This window comes from Leuciscus leuciscus (genome assembly GCF_965113295.1).
Source record: "Leuciscus leuciscus genome assembly, chromosome: 17".
NCBI lineage: Eukaryota > Metazoa > Chordata > Actinopteri > Cypriniformes > Leuciscidae > Leuciscus > Leuciscus leuciscus.
In genome coordinates this window covers 2,655,072-2,678,212 of record NC_138741.1, presented here as the reverse complement: position 1 = coordinate 2,678,212, position 23,141 = coordinate 2,655,072, and the positions used below count along the sequence as shown (strand labels likewise).

At 42.8% G+C, this 23,141-nt stretch overlaps 2 protein-coding genes across 3 annotated transcripts; one reads left to right on the top strand and one right to left on the bottom strand.

Annotated features, from left to right (window-relative positions):
• The first annotated feature begins 1,697 nt into the window (after window positions 1-1,697).
• Window positions 1,698-7,484, top strand: zbtb42 (zinc finger and BTB domain containing 42). Of its 2 annotated transcripts, none has more exons than XM_082143841.1 (2): window positions 1,698-1,839; window positions 3,607-7,484. In XM_082143841.1, the coding sequence occupies exon 2, from the start codon at window positions 3,622-3,624 to the stop codon at window positions 4,912-4,914; it is 1,293 nt and encodes a 430-aa protein (XP_081999967.1). In that variant the 5' UTR covers window positions 1,698-1,839; window positions 3,607-3,621; the 3' UTR covers window positions 4,915-7,484. The 2 variants fall into 2 exon arrangements, with proteins under 2 accessions (XP_081999967.1, XP_081999968.1); XM_082143842.1 differs by lacking the exon at window positions 1,698-1,839 and adding an exon at window positions 1,867-2,536.
• A 7,133-nt stretch (window positions 7,485-14,617) lies between these two features.
• Window positions 14,618-22,613, bottom strand: siva1 (SIVA1, apoptosis-inducing factor). The gene is made up of 4 exons (XM_082143923.1): window positions 22,325-22,613; window positions 21,295-21,471; window positions 19,277-19,430; window positions 14,618-14,827 (listed from the first exon to the last, which is right to left on the bottom strand). The coding sequence occupies exons 1-4, from the start codon at window positions 22,443-22,445 to the stop codon at window positions 14,779-14,781; spliced, it is 501 nt and encodes a 166-aa protein (XP_082000049.1). The 5' UTR covers window positions 22,446-22,613; the 3' UTR covers window positions 14,618-14,778.
• Window positions 22,614-23,141: the final 528 nt, after the last annotated feature.

Genomic DNA, 23,141 nt, shown 5'->3' with positions numbered 1-23,141 from the left:
GACACTCGTTTACATTTCATTAGTCACAGAGATTTAAAGAATACAAAATAGGAGGCTTTATTCATTTATAAATAATTTTTTTAACTATTATTATATTATTTATATATTGTTTTTATACCAGATTTTCAACTTGGTCTTAGAATTTTTTTCAAAAATTTTTCACATTTTAATTTTTGTATTATTTATTAATAAATTATTTACATATTGTTTACAAAAAAAAAAAAAAAGATTTTCAACTTGGTCTTAGATTTTTAATAATACATTTTCATTTATTTTTTAAATTATTTATTAATATATTATTTGTACATTTTTCTGAGTTTAAATAGGGAAAAAAACTGATTTTCAACTTGGTCTAATAGATTTTTATTTTATTTTACATTTCATTTCTTGATAATTTCTTAATATATTATTAATATATTATTAATATATTATTTACCGGTTTAATCATTATTATTTTTTTTTAAATCCCAGAATTTCAACTTGGTTTAAAAAAAAAAAAAAATCATTTTACATTTATTTTTTTATGATTTATTAATATATTATTTCCAATTTGGAAAAAAATCCCATATTTTCAACTTGGTCTTAGACTTTTGGACCCCACTGTATATGCGTGACTTATTAGTGGAACAATATAACGTACTGATAGGAAAGCAGTGAGTTCAGAAAGCACTCTTGTCCTGTATTTACTGTAGTTTAGATGAAAGCTCAGAGTAACTTCAGGGAGACTCGAGGGCGAGTCGGTGCCAAGACATTCCAGCTCGGAGCAGGATTATCTTCGATTAGATCCCAGAAACTCTCTCTCAGCACACAACAAACCTGTGAGAGCAACAATGAGCAGCTTCTAATTATACACTTACATGTTGCAAATGTCTCTTATTCTCAGCTTGTGTTCTAACATAAGAAATCAGTTCTGAAAAAAAAAAAAAAAAATGCACCTGCTGTGAGTCATATTTAAAAGTTTGAAAAAAATATATATAATCTCAACATTAAATTTGAATTATATTAAAGTTGAAAATTTTGGATTTTTCCATTTAAACTTGGGAATAATATATAAGTAATATATTCATAAATAAAAAATGTAACAAAAAAAGTAAAAAAGCTAAGCCAAGTTGAAAATCTGGAATATGTTTTCATTTAAACTTTTTCATTTAAACTCGAAAACAATATATAAATAATATATTAATAATTCATAAAAAAATATTCAAACTTTTTTCTTAAATAAAACTTAAGAACAAGTAGAAAATCTGGGATTTTTTAATGTAAACTTGAAATCAATATATAAATAACATATTAATAAATAACTAAAAAATAATAACAAGTTGAACATTTCGTTTTTTGTTTTTTTACTTGACAACAATATATAAATAATACATTAATAAATAATTTTAAAAATAATTAAAAATTAACATTAATAATTCACACACACACACACACACACACACACACACACACACACACACACACACACACACACACACACACACACACACACACACACACACACACACACACACACACACACACATATATATGACGTGCCTTATGTCAAAAACATACACAAATGATCTTTTATAAATGTAGACTGAGTGGCACAGCTGTCTTTTAAGTGATCAATGCTACTTACTGCCCCAGTGTGAGTTTGTCCTGAAGTACAGTACACTGGTGTTATCGCGAGACTGGACCATTAACAACCTGCCTGACACACACACACACACACACACACGCGCGCGCAGCGCAGAGTGTTTCATGCGCACCAGAGAGACTCGAGGAATAGACCCAGAGACTCCAACATCTGGACTCACACCATGAGCGCGCGCGGGTCCTTCTGATGACGCGACAGTGAGTATACATATATGTTTATGAATGTTAATATGCATTCAGTGTGAAACATTGTATCTGCGCGCGCGCGTTTGATCCGCCAGTTCCGCTGCCGCGCTTCACATCGGACGCTCGGTGAGTGTTTAGTGAACGATCTGCGTATAAAGTGTGAATTAAACGATTAAAGAGGGAGAAAAGACGCGTAAAAGTTCCTCTGTCGTTTCTCTAATGCGCAACGCTCTTGTTCTAACGCTCGTTTTAAACAAAAGTGTCCCGTCATGAGCTTGTGCGTGCGTCAGAAACTTTAATATCAGCGCGACGCGTCTGTCTGTGGATATATCATGTTAATATCACAACGCGTTAAAGAGCGTAAAGTCAGAGAAGTTTGCGGTTTCTCAGATGAACATATGGCATAAAGACACAGCTGGAGATTTGAGGCTGATGTCAGAGCAGCTGACTCTACCAGATCACACACACACACACACACACACACACACACACACACGCGCTTTCTCTCGATCGTCTGCGTTCAGTCTTCTGCTGCTCTGAACTCTTCTGTTCTCTTACTGAATGGCGTGTTTTAGAGGTTGATCCGTGTTTTCCTGGTGTTTGGAGATGTGAGCTGCTGTTTGCGCATGTCTGGATGATTATTCTCATTCTCGGTTTGATGGAAAGCTCAACCTGAAGATCAACTGTGTGAGATCTGATATAGAAGAGGGTGAGCTGATGCTGTTTGTTGTAGTTTAACAACAGGTTGTGTTAGTTAGACTGTATTTGACAGCTGATATGCTGGAAGCACAACTTGCTTTTAATGTGTTCAGTGGGTTTTCTTTCACTGTTCGTCTGACATGCGTTTAAAACGCAGCTTGTGAATGTGAACACAACTTGTTTTAAACGCGGAATAATTCGACTTTTTATGTGTTGCATTTGAAGTGATTTTTTTGTAGCCTGAAAAGGGTTGGTTTGCTGCAGGTTGGCTCCACTTTTTGTTTGTCTCAACTTGTTTTTAATGCATCATGGCTGAATATTTCGAATTTTTATGTGTTGCATTAGAAGTGATTTTCTTTGTAGACTGTTCATCTGACATGCATTAAAAACAGCTTGTTTTTAATTCATTTTTAATGCATTATGGCATTACTTCTGTCTGGCATCAGTGGCGCGTGTGTGTGTGAGAGAGAGAGAGAGAGGAAGAGTGTGTGTTGCATTTGAAGTGATTTTCTGTGCTTCAGATAAAAAGTTTTTTGTAGACTGAAAATGTTTTGTTTGTTTCAACTTGTTTTTAATGCATTATGGCATTACTGTCTGTCATGAGTGTGTGTGTGTGTGCGGTCTGTGTGAGAGTGTGTGTGTGTGTGTGTGTGTGTGTGTGTGTTGCATTAGAAGTGGTTTGTTAAATCATCTGGCTCAACTAACTGGTCTCCAACTGATCCTTAGTGTGTGTGTGTGTCTGTGTCTGTGTGTGAGTGTGTGTGTGTGTGTGTGTGTGTGTGTGTGTGTGTGTGTGTGTGTGTGTGTGAGTGTGTCTGTGTCTGTGTGTGTGTGTGTGTGTGTGTGTGTGTGTGTGTGTGTGTGTGTGTGTGTGTGTGTGTGAGTGTGTCTGTGTCTGTGTCTGTGTGTGAGTGTGTGTTGCATTAGAAGTGATTTTCAGCGCTTGAGATAAAGTTTTCTGTCGACTGAAAATGCGTGTGTCCACTTTTGTTTGTCTCCAGCGGCCCGTCGTTAAGTCTGCACGTTATGAATGGCTGCCCAGCGTTTATTTAACATCCAGTTTTTCCTGTTTTCCGGCAGGTTCCCGGCATAAGAATGGAGTTCCCAGAGCATAGCCGGCAGTTGCTTGCGTGCCTGAGTCAGCAGAGACAGCAAGGGTTCCTCTGCGACTGCACCGTTCTGGTGGGACCGGCCCGGTTTAAAGCGCACAGGTCCGTTCTGGCCTCGTGCAGCATGTTCTTCCACCTCTTCTACCGGGATCAGCCGGAAAAATGGGACCTCGTGCACTTAAACAGCGACATCGTGACGGCGCCGGCTTTCGGTTTGCTTCTTGAGTTCATGTATGAAGGAAAGCTTGCGTTGGGAAATCTTCCCGTCGAGGACGTCCTAGCCGCCGCCAGCTATCTACACATGTACGACATCGTGAAGGTGTGTAAGGGAAAACTGAAGGATAAGGAGATGTGCGACGGGATCGGGCAGAAGGCGAACGGTCACCCGGATCTTGTAAGTGTCAATTATGTGTCAGCAGAGGCCGAGGTTTGTGTCCGAACAGCTGGAAAGACAAAAGCGGATGTCAGGAGTTCCCAAAGGTCGGATGACACGGACTGCGCGCTGGATTTGTCTTTCAAGCCTCTCCGAGACGACGCGTGTGTTTCGGGACAGCTGGCCCTCGACAGCCAGCAGCAGGACACCGAGACACTTGTTAAAGATGAACATGACTTGCTGTCAGAGCAGGAGGACGGTGATCCGGAGAGCCCGGAGAGCCAGCGCTTTGGGAATAATGCCAGGAGTTCAGTGGTGACAGGGTTCGCTGAACTCTTCCCGGGAAACAAGTCCGGTTTGCTCCCTGCGGACGACGAGCTGATGGACGAGGGATTGCGTGTGCGTTCGGAGCGCCAACTCGGAGACAGCGAAGGCGAAGATGAGGACGATCTCGCGTCTTCGGATATCTCCACGTCCAGCGGGATTCTTCTCCCGACGGGAGGCCAGCAAGTGTGTGTGTGTCCGTTGTGCAGTAAGGTTTTCCCGAGCCCACACGTGCTTCAGATGCACCTCAGCGCTCACTTCCGGGAGAAGGACGGCGTTCGCTCCAAACTCTCTCCCGACGGATCCGTTCCCACGTGCGGTCAGTGCGGGAAGACCTTCTCCTGCATGTACACACTCAAACGACACGAGCGCACACACTCCGGGGAGAAGCCGTACACATGCGGACAGTGTGGGAAGAGTTTCCAGTACTCGCACAACCTGAGTCGGCACGCCGTGGTTCACACTCGTGAGAAACCGCACGCGTGCAAGTGGTGTGAGAGACGCTTCACCCAGTCTGGAGATCTGTACCGGCACATACGCAAGTTCCACTGCGGACTCGTCAAAACACTGGCCATCGGATGAATGAAGCTCGCTTGTGAAGCAAGCTATGATAATAATATAATAATAATATAAAATCCGGTGTTTTGCAATCGGCAGAAATTTGTTTATTGACACAATTGTGTCTCCGGCAATCAACCATTTGATGCACTTGGGACTTTGACACTCACCATATATAAATACACATGCATATGCATGTGTGTGTGTGTGTGTGTGTGTGTGAACATGCAACGCACTGATAAAATGGTTATGCAGCTCTGTCCAGAAGATTTGATTTCATATCTGCTGTAATTTATCACACATTACTTGACCATTATTGAGTTTTGAAGATGTACTGTATGGTTGATTTCATTCATTTGTGCGTAATCACACACACACACACACACACACACACACACACACACGCACACACGCACGCACACTCACACACACACACACACACACATGCACACACGCACGCACACGCACTCCCTCCCTCCCACGCGCACTCATTCACACCCTTACACAAACACAAATAAACAAACAGACACACTCTCACACTCACACACACACACACTCACACACAAACACAAAAAACCAAACACACACACTCTCACTCACACACTCTCACTCACACACACACACACACATACGCACTCTCTCTCACACACACTCACTCTCAAACACACACGCACACGCGTACACACACTCTCTCTCACACACACTCACACACGTACGCACTCTCTCACACACACACGCGCGCGTACACTCTCTCACACACTCTCTCACACACACACACACACACACACACACACACACACACACACAATAACTGAAGTACAGGCAGATTTATTTCTATAAGCGGTTCGAGTTGTTCTGTCTCCTGAAGGGCTTCGTTACTGAAAGTTCTGCACTTGCCAACATTTAAAGAGACATTTCTTTGCCTTTTAAAGCTACTGTCGTCATATCTCTGATAACTGCACACATTCAGCTGTGTGTTCATAGAGAAGACGTGCACATCTGAACCGACCCTCATCAGATCCCAGTGTCTCGATGGCGGCCGGAGTTTATACTAATATCTGAAGAACATTGATTCTCTGTTTCACTAACATCTACTTTTCTTTGTTTTATATGTTATATCTCTCTCTATCTCTCTGCAAACAGACATATGATGTTGAACCACTGCTGACCGCCCGTGTTTTCCTGACTTTGAACGGTTCAACAGGACAGAATGTTTATAACAATAACTAGCACTAAAAAAAAAAAAATCCACGTTCTGCTGTCGGTCCTGATAAACTTGATTAGTTATTATTTATTAGTGTGTTTTTGGTTCAGGGTTTTTGCTCTAGACTTGACATTTAAAGCGTAGAAACGTGATTGTGCTGATATTTTGCTCTCTAAATATCGGGATAATCGATCATCGATCGGAACCTGACTCGTCATCGCAAACGAAGCTTATCGAATGAAGTCTGACTATCAAGCACTTCTGTGATAGACACAACACTCATATACTGTAGGCTGCTATTTCTAACTGTATATTTATTGTAAATATGTATTTTATTTATCACATTTGGCTTAGAGTGTAGAATGACTGAGCTCTCGGCAAGGACAGTCTTCCAGTTGTGGCCGAGATTAAAATCGCTGTCGTTTCTGTTGGTTCACAAGCACAAACATCCGCAAGTCCTGAAGACTAATATTAATAATCTACCTGAAAAACACACATTAATGAGGCCGTCCCGCGTATGAAGCACACCTGTGTCTCATTCTGTCGACGGACGCGCTTCATTTCTTCATCTCTTAGCATTTAACTGCACAAATCTATTTCTGTTTGTTTGTGTTTTCAGTTGTGCAAAAATAATATCATGTAAAATCAAGTTTGTGGGCAAGTAAAGCTGGTTATTTATAGTTGATTTGTGGATTTCAGTGAAAATCTTTTCTTTATTTGATGTATTTACATGATCACAACTATGTTTCTAATGTTCAAAGCAACATTCAGCCAATATATGGATGCAATAATGAACTGGTCATCACGGACCGGAAGAAGAGAGAAGGATTTCCGCATGACTTTACTGTCAGATATGCCGGCTGTATATGTACATTAAAACTGGATTATTGTCTTCTAAGGTTCAGACTGTGAAATTGTATAATCATAAGTAATATTTATTGGTTTGTTTCTTGTGCAAAATGTTACTGTATCTGAGAATTTTGACTTGTAAAATGAAAGATGATACTAAGTTGAGACTTTTTAATAGACTTTGTAGAAGTGCCATTAGATGTAATATAATTTTTTGATAAACAAAAAAACATATTTTATAGGAAACAAAAGCTTGATTGTAAGTCTTTTAGTGAATGTAGATGACAATCTGTTGGATTTGATTTTGCTTGGAATTCTTTGGTAATTTATTTTGATTCTTTGTTTGTTTGTGTGCGCTTGCTATTTTTCCCTTTTTTTCTTTCTTTCTTTCTTTCTTTTTTTCATTGTTTCTTTCTTTCTTTGTTTCTTCTTCAGACACATTTGACTTTTCTGCCCGTTTGTTTGTGCTGTGAAAATGTGACAATCTTTATCTAGATCCTTATTTAGATTAAGCGTAGATTAAACATCATTTTCTGTGGAATTATTGTGTTGGTCTTTTTTTTTTTTTTTTTGTAAATGATGCTCAAGCGATATTGAATTACTGAAGAACCAGGAGAACAATGATTAACCAATAAAAAAAGATTTTCTTTAAAAACACTTAAAAAAAGAGATGGAAAATTACTAAAATCTAGGAAATTTCTATAATTAATATAAATTCACAGCTTCTGCTCAGCTCAATTATTTCATTGCTTTTTTTAGTGTAATCTTTATAAAAAACATGTAAAAAATGTAAATAAAAAAATCCCAGGTCACTCTTAGAAAAAAATATTAAATGTTGTTTTATAGTAGTTCTTAAATGATTCTATAATACTTTCACTTTTAATGCTTTTCAAATTTTTTCTAGTGAAAAAAGTATGTTTATAAGCTGTTTAATAAAAATAAAAAAAGATGTATAAATCCATAAAGTGATGGGAGCTACTATGCTAATACAGTTAGCAATATTAGGTAGCTCTAATAATAGAGCTAATATAGTTATATAGCTAATATGAAGCGCCTGACGGAACCTTTAAGGTTCCATGTAGAACATGTTTAAAGTTCCATGGAGAACCTCTACTTGAAAAGTGTGGAAACCCATTGGTCACATGCATGGGAATCAGGGATGAATGAATGACCTCAAATATATTTCCAAGGAGTTTCACGTCAGTCGTCTGTCGGTGTGGATGTGTGTACAGAAAACACTGCGGCTTCTCCTGAATACCGATGATGTGGAAGGGGAGGGAATAACACACACACACACACACACACACACACACTACCAGATATGAAGCAGGTGCAGTGCAAAGTTAACCTGCAACTTTACTCAGTTTTTCCTGTTTGACTTCCTCGTTCAGCGTTTCCTAAACGAAAGAACGCCTCTTTCACTGGACGCTCATTTGCATTCCGAGCAAACAAACAATTCACGCAGGAGCAGGAAAAGAAATGCGTGGCTAATTCGGAATCTCAAAAGCCAATTCACTGGTCATTTTCTTAGCGAGTGAGACCCTAATTATTCTCCGAGCGCACATGTAAAGACATCCAGCTGCTCTGCGGTGTGATTCCCATGGCCTCCCCCATCGAGACCACACGCTCCGGGGGAACGACCCCCATCAAACCCCGGATCTTTTGTCTGTGGTTTGTAGTTCAGTGTGTCTATTGTCCGGTTCCAGCTCTCGAGTTCTGGCCTGAAGCTCAGCGAACCGCTGTATACCCGGTTAAAGGGAATGGCGTGTAAATAAGGGTGTGTGTGTGTGTGTGTGGCGGCGCGTCTGGAAATCTAGGATTTAAACTGGAGGCCTGGAGGATTGCGGTTTAATCTAGCCTACTAACATTTCACCTGGAGATCAGTCTTACCATTAGGAAAGCGGTGGTGGTTTCTGATGGGGTCGGACAGCAATGAAAAAACGACAGTAAATGGCAATAATAAAATATGTTGTCTTCTTTCTCGTTACCATTCTAACATGAACACAAATCAGGATAATCCCGTGCTCACTTTTTTTTCCATAAATGAGCTTCTGTAAAAAATCTTAACAACACCCAAGCAACAACTCAGCAACACCTCACCAATCAAGTCAGAACAACTATGAAATGCATTATTGTATTAACAAGCTAATAATGCTCACGAAACAAAGGCCCAACTAGCAAAACCTTAGCAAACACTCTAAACACCCTAGCAACCCCCAGCAACCACTCTAAACACCTTAGCAACCACCCAGCAATGACTTAACAATCACTCGGAACAGCTAGAAAAGGCATTCTTATATCAACAAGCTAATAATGCTCACAACACATGGGCAACCACCTAGCAACACCTTAGCAACCACTCAGAACACCCTAACAACCCCCAGCAACACCTTAGCAATCACTCAGAACAGCTATGAAATGCCTTCTTGTATCAACAGGCTAATAATGCTCACAACACATGAGCAACCACCTAGCAACACCTTAGCAACCTCTCAGAATACCTTAGTAACAACTTAGAACACCCTAGAAAAACCCCTCAACCACTCAGTACAGCATGAAAATGCATTCTTGATTCAACAAGCTAAAAATACCCACAAAACTTGAGCAACCACCTGGCAACACCTTTTCAGCCACTCAGAACTCCCTAGCAACCTCCTAACAACACCTTAGCAATCACTCAGAACAGCTATGAAATGCATTCTCGTATCAACAGGCTAATAATGAACACAACACAAGTTGCCACCTGGCAACACCTTAGCAACCACTCAGAACACCTTAGCAACCACTTAGAACACCATATAAACCCCCTAGCCTAGCAACACCCTAGCAATCACTCTGAACAGCTAAGAAATGCATTCTTGTATCAACAAGCTAATAATGCTCACAACACCTGGGCAACCACCTAGCAACACCTTAGCAACCACTCAGAACACCCTAGCAACCCCCAGCAACTCAAATCTGGCTAGAATATGTTTCCAGTCAAATTCTGAAAAACTCAATAAATATTTTATATTTTGCCGAATTGCAAATCCGATCTAGATGATATTAAATATCGGTTTACTTGTGAGTTTGTGTGGGGAAATATATAAAATGAATGAATGTTCTAAAAATAAAATATTTAGTATGTCACATCATTTTGCACATTGTTTTAATTTCTATTGATTATAAGGACATTTAATTTTCTGCCATAAATGATTGTGGTGTCCATTTAAAATCTGCATCCTTGAGCATGAAACAGCTGAAGGACTGGACCAGACAGCTAGCAAATGAGAAACAAGCACGCCATGACTAGTTGTACTCTTTGATGAGCGCGCTGTCGTCTCTTTGACTTAATTAGATGTGTGTTTTGCCCTCGCTTATCAAAAAGCTTCATGTAATTTCCATTTCACCACAGCTAGCACATTTGCATGTATTCCCCAGACGACAGGAAGTCTTTGTAGGAGAAGTGAAGTTGAAAACTTGGATGTCTTCACCTCGCAAGGCCAGCGGTGGGAGACCTTGACCTCTGAACGCACGGCCAGGGACATCTGGTGCCTGGCCATGTTTATTTATTTATTTACCTCATAACAAAAGACAGGTGGTCACACTTGAAAAGGAGCGATGCAGCCTCACACACACACACACACACACACACATGCACAGAAAACAGGAATTCGAGCAACGCTCTGTCAGAGACGAGACCTTTGTGTCTTATATAATTAACTTCAAGTCGATATATCCTCAATGTCACCTTATTAGCACTGTGAGGTCATACAGTGACGGTATGAGATGCTCATACTATGATACTTTGATAAATAGGCTACCATGGTATTGTATTCATGCACTAATGCATTTCCAAGGTATTTTACAAAATAGCACTATCAAAACATGATACAAAAATCATGATAATACCATACATATCAGTATGGTGCTTCTATGTGCTGAATGAGCCACTGTAAATAAAACAACTTATTAACCAATTAGAACACCCTAGCAACACCATAACAACCACTCAGAACAGCTATAAAACACGTTTATTATATTCATGCAACATTGTACATGTTATATTTCAAAGAACAGCATGTAGTCCATACTTAAAAATCATGTTAATACCAATGTACCAACCATTTATGTTGTGTCAAAAAGCTAAAAAGGCTCACAACACCTTAGCAACCACTCAGAACACCCTAGCAACACCCTAGCAACCACCTAGCAACCGCCCAGAACAGCTAGAAAACACATCTGATTATTAAATTCATGCACAATCATACAAAATATTTCAAAGAACAGTGTGTAGACCTAACATGGTACCATGCCTAAAAATGATGTTAATACCACTGTACCTTTTGGTACTTTTTTGTTTGTATATGTTGGGGGGGGGCGCAATGGATAAGACACATGCCTTTGGTGTGAGAGACCCGGGTTCGAATCCACTGTGAGACACCAATGTGTCCCTGAGCAAGACACTTAACCCCTAGTTGCTCCAGAGGCGTGCGACCTCTGACATATATAGCAATTGTAAGTCGCTTCGGATATAAGCGTCAGCTAAATGAATAAATGTAAATGTAAATGTATATCCTCCGTATCCAACAAAAACACCTTAACCCACAATCACACTGGCAACCACTCAGAACAGCTAGATAATACATTCTTGTATCAACAATCTAATAATGCTCACAACACATGAACAACCACCTAGCAACACCTTAGCAACTACTCCGAACACCTTAGGAATGAACCAGCCACGCCTTAACAACCACTCAGAACACCTTAGCAACCACCCAGCAATGACTTAAGAATCACTCAGAACAGCTGGAAAATGCATTCTTGCATCAACAAGCTAATAATGCTCACGACACATGAACAGAAACCTAGCAACACCTTAGCAACCACTCAGAACACCCAAGTAACCACTCAGAACACCATAACAACCACCCAGCAACACCTTAACAATCACTCAGAATGCATTCTTGTATCAAAAAGTTAATAATGCTCAGAACACATCACATGAAAAGCAACCTATCAACACCTTAGCAACCTCTCAGAACACCTTAGCAACCACCCAGCAATGACTTAACAATCATTCAGAACAGCTGGAAAATGCATTCTTGTATCAACAAGCTAATACTGCTCTGAACACATGAACAGCAACCTAGCAACACCTTAGCAACCACTCAGAGCACCCTACAATCCCTCAGAACACCTTAGCAACCATTCAGAACCGAAAGAAAACACATTCTTATATCAACCAGCACACTTTTTTTTTAGCAACTAACCAGAACACCTTTGAATCATAGTGGATAATTACACATGGCAAACTTTGACTATTAAGACTCGTGAAAATGGTAGAGTTTTCAAAACTTGCACCGTGGAAACTATTACAAAGTTTGTGTTCTCGAGCCACCAAACACCGTTGTCGTGCAAATGAACGGCCAGAACGCATTAAAGGTTTTCTGTTAGAACGGTGTCGTGTAAGCGGCCCCTAAGTTAATAACTAATGATCTTTGCAATGGAAGTGAATCAATCAAAAACGAACTTTATCTGGACAATAACTTTATTCTAGATCTGCTGTAAAGCCTGAAGCTACTGTAATTTCCTATTATCACTGTAAAGCTGCTTTGAAACAATCTATATTGTTAAAAGTGCAGTATAAATGAAGGTGACTTGACTAGAGCGTAAGACGATGGAGGAGCAGCCGAACACAGCTGTCACCCCTTCACCACACACACACACACACACACACACACACACACACACACACACACACACACACACACACACACACACACAGGCGTATTTATAGCGAGGCATCAGCGAGGCAGGCCTGTGTCTCACTGTCTCTCTGAGCACAGCTGTTCCCGGACTCAGAGCCACACGTCTGGACTTAAGCCGGTCCAGGAGTCAGCAGGGCCCGTCAGGCTTTCGGGTCCCTGGCATGTGGCGCAGAGAAAGAGGAGCCGCCTCGGAAGCCACGGCCCTGACCTTTTACAGTAAAACACTCCTGATGAAAGTCTGGACAGCTGCAGACAAAAGAACATGTAGAGGAACATCTGACTGCTCTCTCCACAGCAGGACCTCCATATCATGATCTGTGTTAGAAGATCATGCCATCATTTACTCACCTTCATGTCTAAATAAGTTCCGTAGAATTTACAGGCAAAAAATTACAGTATAATACTGTAAAGCAAATTACAGTTAATTGTTGTATGTGAAATACAGTAATTTGTAGTTTTTTTTACATTAAATTTGAAATAAGCTTGTAGTTTATTTTACAACAATATTTTGTAATTTCACTAAAGAAGGTTCAGTAAAACGCTCCCGATGAAAGTCTGGACACTTGCAGAGAAGGAACAGACAAAAGAACAAGTACTGTAGAAGTACTGTAGAATTTAAAGGAATTCACTGGCAAAAAAGTTGCCAATAAAGTCCTGTATAAATGTTGTTACTTGCTGTAAAATGTATTACAGTATAATACTGTAAAGCAATTTAGAGTTAATTGTTGTATGTGAAATATAGTAATTTGTAGTTTTACAGTAACTTTGAAATCAAGCTTGTAGTTTATTTTACAGCAATATTTAGTCATTTCAGTAAGTACAGTATTTACCTGGCAAAAAAATGTAAGGACACTGAAGCAGATGCTAGGAAGACTCTTCCATACAATTATGAAGTTTTCAAGCTTCAAAAAGGATGTAAAAGTATCATAAGAGCAGTCCATACAACTAGTAATCTGTATTTCAGGTCTTCTGATGTCAAGTTATACTTTCTGCAAGAAACAGACCCATGTTTGGATCATTATTCGGGGATCTGTCTTGTGTATTACAGACAGGTGTGTTTGATTTGGGTCAGTCACTGATAGAGAGACTTCATATACAGTATTAATTTGTATATATTAAATAGTTTTTGGAAAGAAATTCAGCAATGATGCATTAAATCGATCAAAAGTGACAGTAAAGACATTTATAATGTTACAAGATACCATTTCAAACAATTGCTGTTCTTTAGGATCTATTCAAAGAATCCTGAAAAATAAAATGACAAACATGAATCAGCAAAACTGTTTTCAACATTGATAATCAAAAGTTTGATCATCAAATCATCATATTAGAATGATTTGTTAATGATAATGTGACACTGAAGACTGGAGTAATGATGCTGAAAAATTTGATCACAGGAATAAATTACACTTTACTATATATTCACATTGAAAACAGCTGATTTAAAGTTGGTATCTCACAATATTACTATATTTTTAATCATATATATATATATATAAAAAGACTTGGTGAGAAGAGACTTTTCAAAATCTTTCTTAAACCAGATCACAAATGTCTCCAAGTTGCTTCAGCTCAAAATGACTATGAACAAAATGAAAGTATTCTTGAGGGTTCAGGGTCCGATTGAGCTTAAAGTTTCAAATTCTTTAAAGTTTCCAAAGGCAAATTAATTGTTACACTTTAAACAATGTTTAAAGATTCCAGTTTCATTCTGAAAGAAAAAGCATCACAATTAAAGCAGATTTAATGAAGTTGTGCTGGAGAATATTCAGAATCACTAGTGAATTATATTGAGCTGCTGCCCTCTAGTGACCGACACGTGACAGCACTACTAATGTTCATAATGATGCACTCATAATACATTTCACTGCATATCAGAAAACATTGTTTTGTTAAAAATAATTTAAACTCCACACAACAATTATGAAAGCATCAACACCAAGTATTTATTTCAATAAGTATGTACACAAGGGAAAGAGCAAGAAACAATGCAAGCATATATAAAATAGTAATCTCATTTACATTTAATTGATAATGCATTAAAAATAATCTCAGCATTCGTCCATCAGTTGAGCTTCTCCATCAGGAGGAACATCCACAGCAGAGGATCCGCTCATAGCGCTCGCTGTAACTGCGGAGAGAGAGAGAGAGAGAGAGAGACATCAGACCCGGATCATTCAGGACACCAGAATCAGGAGTGTGTTTCCCGTACAGCGCCGTACCTCGCCGCTTCACCACTGCAGGATATAGACCGGAGTCATGGAGTTTTAACCGTTAAATACTTTACATTGACTATATATTGACTGTAAGATGGCACAACTAAACGGTCTTAGTGTGATAACTACTTATCAATGCAACATGATCCAGAAGGGTGGGAACGAAGCACATGATCCAGAAGGGTGGGAACGAAGCACAAGAGAATTAACTGACAAATATACATAAAAGATTAAACCAAATTTAATTGGAAAATGGCATTTAACACTAATACTTTTTAATGGCCTTAATTGGTTTTATGCACAGCTGCACTATCCTGAACTTCAGCCAGCTCCTTTGTTTCCTGTCTGCCATTATTGGACAAACTGATTAATCCAGGTGTGTCTGATTGTTGTTGCTGTGACTACTGAGGTCAGGCACACCTGGATTAATCAGTTTGTCCAATAATGGCAGACAGGAAACAAAGGAGCTGGCTGAAGTTCAGGAAGTAGTGCAGCTGTGCATAAAACCAATTTTCTAAATTGATTTATCAAGTTTTACACTAAGACCCCGCGGACACCCTGTACTATAGTACATGGTTGAATACTCTAGTCACGACTGTTTCCTGAAACCGTACTGTCGCAAATTGGTCGTTCAACCACGTTGGTTAAAGTCCGCGTGAAGCTAGAGCAGTGTTCGTGAGCTGTGAGCGGCTGAAGCTAGAGCGGTGTTCCTGCGCTGTGAGCGGCTGAAGCTAGAGCAGTGTTCCTGCGCTGTGAGCGGCTGAAGCTAGAGCAGTGTTCGTGCGCTGTGAGCGGCTGAAGCTGGAGCAGTGTTCCTGCGCTGTGAGCGGCTGAAGCTAGAGCAGTGTTCCTGCGCTGTGAGCGGCTGAAGCTGGAGCGGTGTTCCTGCGCTGTGAGCGGCTGAAGCTAGAGCAGTGTTCCTGCGCTGTGAGCGGCTGAAGCTAGAGCAGTGTTCCCGCGCTGTGAGCGGCTGAAGCTAGAGCAGTGTTCCCGCGCTGTGAGCGGCTGAAGCTAGAGCAGTGTTCGTGCGCTGTGAGCGGCTGAAGCTAGAGCAGTGTTCCTGCGCTGTGAGCGGCTGAAGCTGGAGCGGTGTTCCTGCGCTGTGAGCGGCTGAAGCTGGAGCGGTGTTCCTGCGCTGTGAGCGGCTGAAGCTGGAGCGGTGTTCCTGCGCTGTGAGCGGCTGAAGCTAGAGCAGTGTTCCTGCGCTGAGAGCGGCTGAAGCTGGAGCGGTGTTCCTGCGCTGAGAGCGGCTGAAGCTAGAGCAGTGTTCCTGCGCTGAGAGCGGCTGAAGCTGGAGCAGTGTTCCTGCGCTGAGAGCGGCTGAAGCTGGAGCGGTGTTCCTGCGCTGTGAGCGGCTGAAGCTGGAGCGGTGTTCCTGCGCTGTGAGCGGCTGAAGCTGGAGCGGTGTTCCTGCGCTGTGAGCGGCTGAAGCTAGAGCGGTGTTCCTGCGCTGTGAGCGGCTGAAGCTAGAGCAGTGTTCCTGCGCTGTGAGCGGCTGAAGCTAGAGCAGTGTTCCTGCGCTGTGAGCGGCTGAAGCTAGAGCAGTGTTAGTGCGCTGTGAGCGGCTGAAGCTGGAGCGGTGTTCCTGCGCTGTGAGCGGCTGAAGCTAGAGCAGTGTTAGTGCGCTGTGAGCGGCTGAAGCTAGAGCAGTGTTCCTGCGCTGTGAGCGGCTGAAGCTAGAGCAGTGTTCCTGCGCTGTGAGCGGCTGAAGCTAGAGCAGTGTTCCTGCGCTGAGCGGCTGAAGCTAGAGCAGTGTTAGTGCGCTGTGAGCGGCTGAAGCTAGAGCAGTGTTCCCGCGCTGTGAGCGGCTGAAGCTAGAGCAGTGTTCCCGCGCTGAGAGCGGCTGAAGCTAGAGCAGTGTTCCCGCGCTGTGAGCGGCTGAAGCTAGAGCGGTGTTCCTGCGCTGAGAGCGGCTGAAGCTAGAGCGGTGTTCCTGCGCTGAGAGCGGCTGAAGCTAGAGCGGTGTTCGTGCGCTGTGAGCGGCTGAAGCTAGAGCGGTGTTCGTGCGCTGTGAGCGGCTGAAGCTAGAGCGGTGTTCGTGCGCCGTGAGCGGCTGAAGCTAGAGCGGTGTTCGTGCGCCGTGAGCGGCTGAAGCTAGAGCGGTGTTCCTGCGCCGTGAGCGGCTGAAGCTAGAGCGGTGTTCCTGCGCCGTGAGCGGCTGAAGCTAGAGCAGTGTTAGTGCGCTGTGAGCGGCTGAAGCTAGAGCAGTGTTAGTGCGCTGAGAGCGGCTGAAGCTAGAGCGGTGTTCGTGCGCTGAGAGCGGCTGAAGCTAGAGCGGTGTTCGTGCGCTGTGAGCGGCTGAAGCTAGAGCGGTGTTCCTGCGCCGTGAGCGGCTGAAGCTAGAGCAGTGTTCCTGCGCCGAGAGCGGCTGAAGCTAGAGCAGTGTTCCTGCGCCGAGAGCGGCTGAAGCTGGAGCGGTGTTCGTGCGCTGTGAGCGGCTGAAGCTGGAGCGGTGTTCGTGCGCTGTGAGCGGCTGAAGCTGGAGCAGTGTTCGCGCGCCGTGAGCGGCTGAAGCTAGAGCAGTGTTCCTGCGCCGTGAGCGGCTGAAGCTAGAGCAGTGTTCCTGCGCCGTGAGCGGCTGAAGCTAGAGCAGTGTTCCTGCGCCGTGAGCGGCTGAAGCTAGAGCAGTGTTCCTGCGCTGAGAGCGGCTGAAGCTGGAGCAGTGTTCCTGCGCTGTGAGCGGCTGAAGCTAGAGCAGTGTTCCTGCGCTGTGAGCGGCTGAAGCTAGAGCAGTGTTCGCGCGCTGTGAGCGGCTGAAGCTGGAGCAGTGTTCCTGCGCTGTGAGCGGCTGAAGCTGGAGCAGTGTTCCTGCGCTGTGAGCGGCTGAAGCTAGAGCAGTGTTCCCGCGCTGTGAGCGGCTGAAGCTAGAGCAGTGTTCCCGCGCTGTGAGCGGCTGAAGCTAGAGCAGTGTTAGTGCGCTGTGAGCGGCTGAAGCTAGAGCAGTGTTCCTGCGCCGTGAGCGGCTGAAGCTAGAGCAGTGTTAGTGCGCTGTGAGCGGCTGAAGCTAGAGCAGTGTTCCTGCGCTGAGAGCGGCTGAAGCTGGAGCAGTGTTCCTGCGCTGTGAGCGGCTGAAGCTGGAGCAGTGTTCCTGCGCTGTGAGCGGCTGAAGCTAGAGCAGTGTTCCTGCGCTGTGAGCGGCTGAAGCTAGAGCAGTGTTCCTGCGCTGTGAGCGGCTGAAGCTAGAGCAGTGTTCGCGCGCTGTGAGCGGCTGAAGCTGGAGCAGTGTTCCTGCGCTGTGAGCGGCTGAAGCTGGAGCAGTGTTCCTGCGCTGTGAGCGGCTGAAGCTAGAGCAGTGTTCCCGCGCTGTGAGCGGCTGAAGCTAGAGCAGTGTTCCCGCGCTGTGAGCGGCTGAAGCTAGAGCAGTGTTAGTGCGCTGTGAGCGGCTGAAGCTAGAGCAGTGTTCCTGCGCCGTGAGCGGCTGAAGCTAGAGCAGTGTTAGTGCGCTGTGAGCGGCTGAAGCTAGAGCAGTGTTAGTGCGCTGTGAGCGGCTGAAGCTAGAGCAGTGTTCCTGCGCCGTGAGCGGCTGAAGCTAGAGCAGTGTTAGTGCGCTGTGAGCGGCTGAAGCTAGAGCAGTGTTCCTGCGCCGTGAGCGGCTGAAGCTAGAGCAGTGTTCCCGCGCTGTGAGCGGCTGAAGCTAGAGCAGTGTTAGTGCGCTGTGAGCGGCTGAAGCTAGAGCAGTGTTCCTGCGCCGTGAGCGGCTGAAGCTAGAGCAGTGTTAGTGCGCTGTGAGCGGCTGAAGCTAGAGCAGTGTTCCTGCGCCGTGAGCGGCTGAAGCTGGAGCAGTGTTCCTGCGCTGTGAGCGGCTGAAGCTAGAGCAGTGTTCCCGCGCTGTGAGCGGCTGAAGCTAGAGCAGTGTTAGTGCGCTGTGAGCGGCTGAAGCTAGAGCAGTGTTCCTGCGCTGTGAGCGGCTGAAGCTAGAGCAGTGTTCCTGCGCTGTGAGCGGCTGAAGCTGGAGCAGTGTTCCCGCGCTGTGAGCGGCTGAAGCTAGAGCAGTGTTCCCGCGCTGTGAGCGGCTGAAGCTAGAGCAGTGTTCCTGCGCCGTGAGCGGCTGAAGCTAGAGCAGTGTTCCCGCGCTGTGAGCGGCTGAAGCTAGAGCAGTGTTCCTGCGCTGTGAGCGGCTGAAGCTAGAGCAGTGTTCCCGCGCTGTGAGCGGCTGAAGCTAGAGCAGTGTTCCTGCGCTGTGAGCGGCTGAAGCTAGAGCAGTGTTCCCGCGCTGTGAGCGGCTGAAGCTAGAGCAGTGTTCGCGCGCCGTGAGCGGCTGAAGCTGGAGCAGTGTTCCTGCGCTGTGAGCGGCTGAAGCTAGAGCAGTGTTCCTGCGCTGTGAGCGGCTGAAGCTAGAGCAGTGTTTGTGTGCTGTAACTCACTCAGTGACGGAGCACAAGGAGCAGGAGCGCTCGGAGCAGACGCTGCACTGCTGAACACACACGGGACACGCCGGACGCTCACACTGAGAACACGGCCTCCTCGAACCCGAGACCCGCTGACACACACAGCACGCTGACGGAGCCGCTGCACAACCTGAACACACACACACAACATCAGGTTAGCGGTGACGATAAGAGCACGACACTCACCAGTGATGAATACAGGCCTGGAACAAACCACAATCATTTAGACATGAGATTTTGTGAATGTATTATATTCTGAAGAATCTTTTCTTGCATGCATGTCCCACAGGAGTCTCACTTACACACACTGCATAAAAAAAAAGAAAAAAAAAAGGAAAAGACAACATTTGCTTCAAGTACACCAGGGATGGGCATTGACACAAATGTCACAATTTGATTCGATATTGATTAACTTGGGTCCTGTCAGGTACAGTACATGGCAAATTGTTATGAGATTTTAAATAAATGTTTGAATATACAAATAAGAAAAAAATGCAATACTTAAAACATGAAACTAAACCACCAGTAGGTGGCGGCAGGTGACCGTCTTAATCAGTGAGTCATTCATACAAAAGATTCGTTCAAAACGCTGAATCATTCAGTAATAAAAACATTTTCATTGGTGAAATAGAACAAAAAGAGTTCATATTGTTTGTGTCTAAAATGTAAGTAGGCTAACTTAATATTAACTGGGCTACTTGTTTATTGAACTATAAATTCAATGTAACATTTTCAATCGTGATAATATTCAGCAAAACATCTCCCTTAGTTGTGTCATGTTAAACTAAATCATATGTTATAAATAAAAAAACTACTTTAATGTTTACCTCAGTACATTTCTTCTGTGAGTTTCTACATGTGCTGTTACACTCATTTATTTTGATTTCTTCACGAACGCAAAGATCCTCAACGTGACTGTTTCCAGAAATACACAGGCGACCCATTATCAAGCGCGGTTTACATTGAATGTAATAAAAATCACAATCATTATTGCGTTTCCATGCTTCCCTGGTTATTTTTTTGTCACTGAAGTGAAGCTAGTTGTCCGGTCAGGCAAGCACAATTCTCTTTCCCCTTTAAAAAAAAAAAAAAAATCCTCTTGTTCTGAAAATTTAAGATATGAATATAAAGAGATATTTTTTATAACAATTAACCACTCACAAAAAAAGGGAGCCGTTTTTACCAATATAATCATGATCGCAATTTAATGAACACGTTATTTTTAACATTATTTCTGTGCCACAGCAGCGCACACATATTTCATTTGACTGGTAACAGCTCTATATAGAGTCTTATTCTAATTGTTTTTATTGATTACATCAAGACATTCAGTCAGTAAATGTGGATCTATCAGATGAACTTAAGCAGTGCTGGTCTGGTCTTTATACTGACAGGATTTACCTCATATTGGGACATCCGCAAAAGCTAATTTTGAGATCCTTACACCGTCTGACCAAAAGCACTACTTTTAAAAGGAAATAAATAAAAAGCCAAATTTGATATTGTGGCTTTATATGTGATCATATACTTCCATGTTTCATATTAACACTTTACCAAGATCAAGCTCAAATGGAGTTAGGAAGTGTTCATCCAGTGATTGTCATGTTTTTCAACATTAGAACGGCTTCATTCACGATAGAGGTGGGCGGAGCTATGAGGTTTGACTGACAGTTTGAGGATCCAATGGAACTATGAGGTTTAGTCACAAGCTCTAATAATTCTCATTGGTTAAATATTTGCAAAACCCACAGAGAGATGTAAAGAGTGACCAATAATAACGATTTGTGTTAAAAAGACGATATTTTTAAGTTGAATTAATTTATAAAGTAATAGTCTTGCATAGCTTTAGCATTAAAGTGAATAACGTCTCCTCATTGTAATGGGTCCGGCGTGGATGAGTGATTATAGGCACCGGCCCAGAATGCCTGCGCATAAACCCCGGCCCTGAACACGAGATCATCAGCCGATGACTTCAGTCTCACACAGAACCTCACCTGGACCAGCGTCTGCTTTCTTCAGTCTCCCGTCGAGCCCGATGAGGGTCTGTCCCCTGAGGAGCGTCTGAGGTCCCGGAACCGGCTCCGGATCCGAACGCTTCTCCTCCCCGTCCGCCTTCCAGATGCGACCCATCACGGCTTGGGTCCCGTTGAACAGCAGGCTTTTGGTCTTTTCTAATTAACAATACAAAGTTGATAGACAAATCAGGAAAACTTTCATAAAGATTAGGGACGCACAGATTGAAAGCCGATAACCGTCATACTGGCCAATAAATCTTAATCCAAATTCGTATATAATTTTAAGAGCCTGATTACAAAAACAAGTCTCACCATTAAAATCCACGTCCCAAACACACAATTATGATGTTCTCATTATAATGTTTGGTAGCCGATATGACAGACTTGTTGCATTTTACTGTATTTTCCTTTTTTGAAGTGATTTCAAATCATACTTCAAGCAATTCAAACCCATCATGTTGAACAGTGGCATCTGAAGCGTCTCAGCTGAAGGAAATACATTATTTATCAACTTTAATATATCGGCCACATTTTCTGATTGGGCCGATAACAGTAACATTAAATATGTACATATCAGCCCATACAAATTTGGTGGCCAATATATTGTGCATCCCTAATAAAGACACTTAAAGTTTAGCACCAATGTTGAATCATGACTCATTTGATATGGTTTAGCAATATTCATAAATAATATTTGACTATAAATCCTGTTGTTAGACCTTTAAGAATCTGATTACCTCACCAGCGATATATCATGTTTAAAAAGCAACTTTAATTACACGCAATTAAAGTATTAAAATCTGACCAATAATAAATCATCATTGTTTAAAAGGACATTAAACACCACCTGGTTATAATTATCATTATTAATTAGCATCAATCACTAACGTTACAAGTAATAGTTTTGATTATACCGCTTATAAAACATTCCAGTGACGTACATCGTTGACACTGTATTATGTTTCACTGTAATGCTGTTATAAGTGTGATACAGATGTTCATATCTCACCGTAAATCTCTTGTTTGTATTTGAGTCCAAAAACGCCAGAGTTATTGATCTCCTTCAGGCCGACATGAACTTTATACTGCGAGGAGAAGCTCTCGCTGAAGGGATAGGATCGCTTAGGCATTTTAAAAACGATAGGTTATAAAACACACCGATTAAAGAGGAGGAAAAGAAATAAACAAACTAAACAACAGAACTAACGTTAATCACCAGCGCGAGCGTGAAGGAAAACAACACGCGTTCGCGCTTTAAGGATTCTGGTTCTTCTTCTTCGCGCGCTTCAGTGGCGCACAGACGCGGGCACGCGCTTAGCGCCCCCTGCCGGGGTTTAATATGTTGTTGTCAGTGTGACCTCAATCGTTACTTTAGAGGGAGATTATATATAAAAAAAATATATACATTTTTTCAATAAAACAAATGATATATCATTTGTTTCGTTTACTTCTCATCTATACGTTTGTGCTGTGTTTTGGGGGATATTAAGTACTTTTTAACCTGTTTACGGCAAAATTCCTCAACTACACCATTAGCATACACATGAAATATTATATTCAAGAATCAACATCAGCTTGGCTTTAGGAGATGGAGAACTGAGGGATTTGACATGTTGTAAAAGCGACAGAGATGATGGTGTTTTTATCATTTCTCTAACAGAGTTCACTGTAAAGCAGGATCTATTGTGAAGATCATATTCATCCGCTGAGCCGAAGCACAACCACAACAATATTCTTCCGCTAAATGCAGCAGTTCGGCGTTTGACCTCTAGAGGGCGAAAGGTAAATAGAGCACACACACACACCGCTGATTATATGACTCACCC

Coding starts and splice junctions, on each gene's coding strand:
- zbtb42 (XM_082143841.1), top strand. CDS start 3,622: ATGGAGTTCCCAGAGCATAGCCGGCAGTTGCTTGCGTGCCTGAGTCAG.
- siva1 (XM_082143923.1), bottom strand. CDS start 22,445: ATGCCTAAGCGATCCTATCCCTTCAGCGAGAGCTTCTCCTCGCAGTAT. Junction 21,472..22,324: donor ATACAAACAAGAGATTTACG/GTGAGATATGAA, acceptor ATTGTTAATTAG/AAAAGACCAAAAGCCTGCTG. Junction 14,828..19,276: donor TCCTTGTGCTCCGTCACTGA/GTGAGTTACAGC, acceptor CTCTCTCCGCAG/TTACAGCGAGCGCTATGAGC.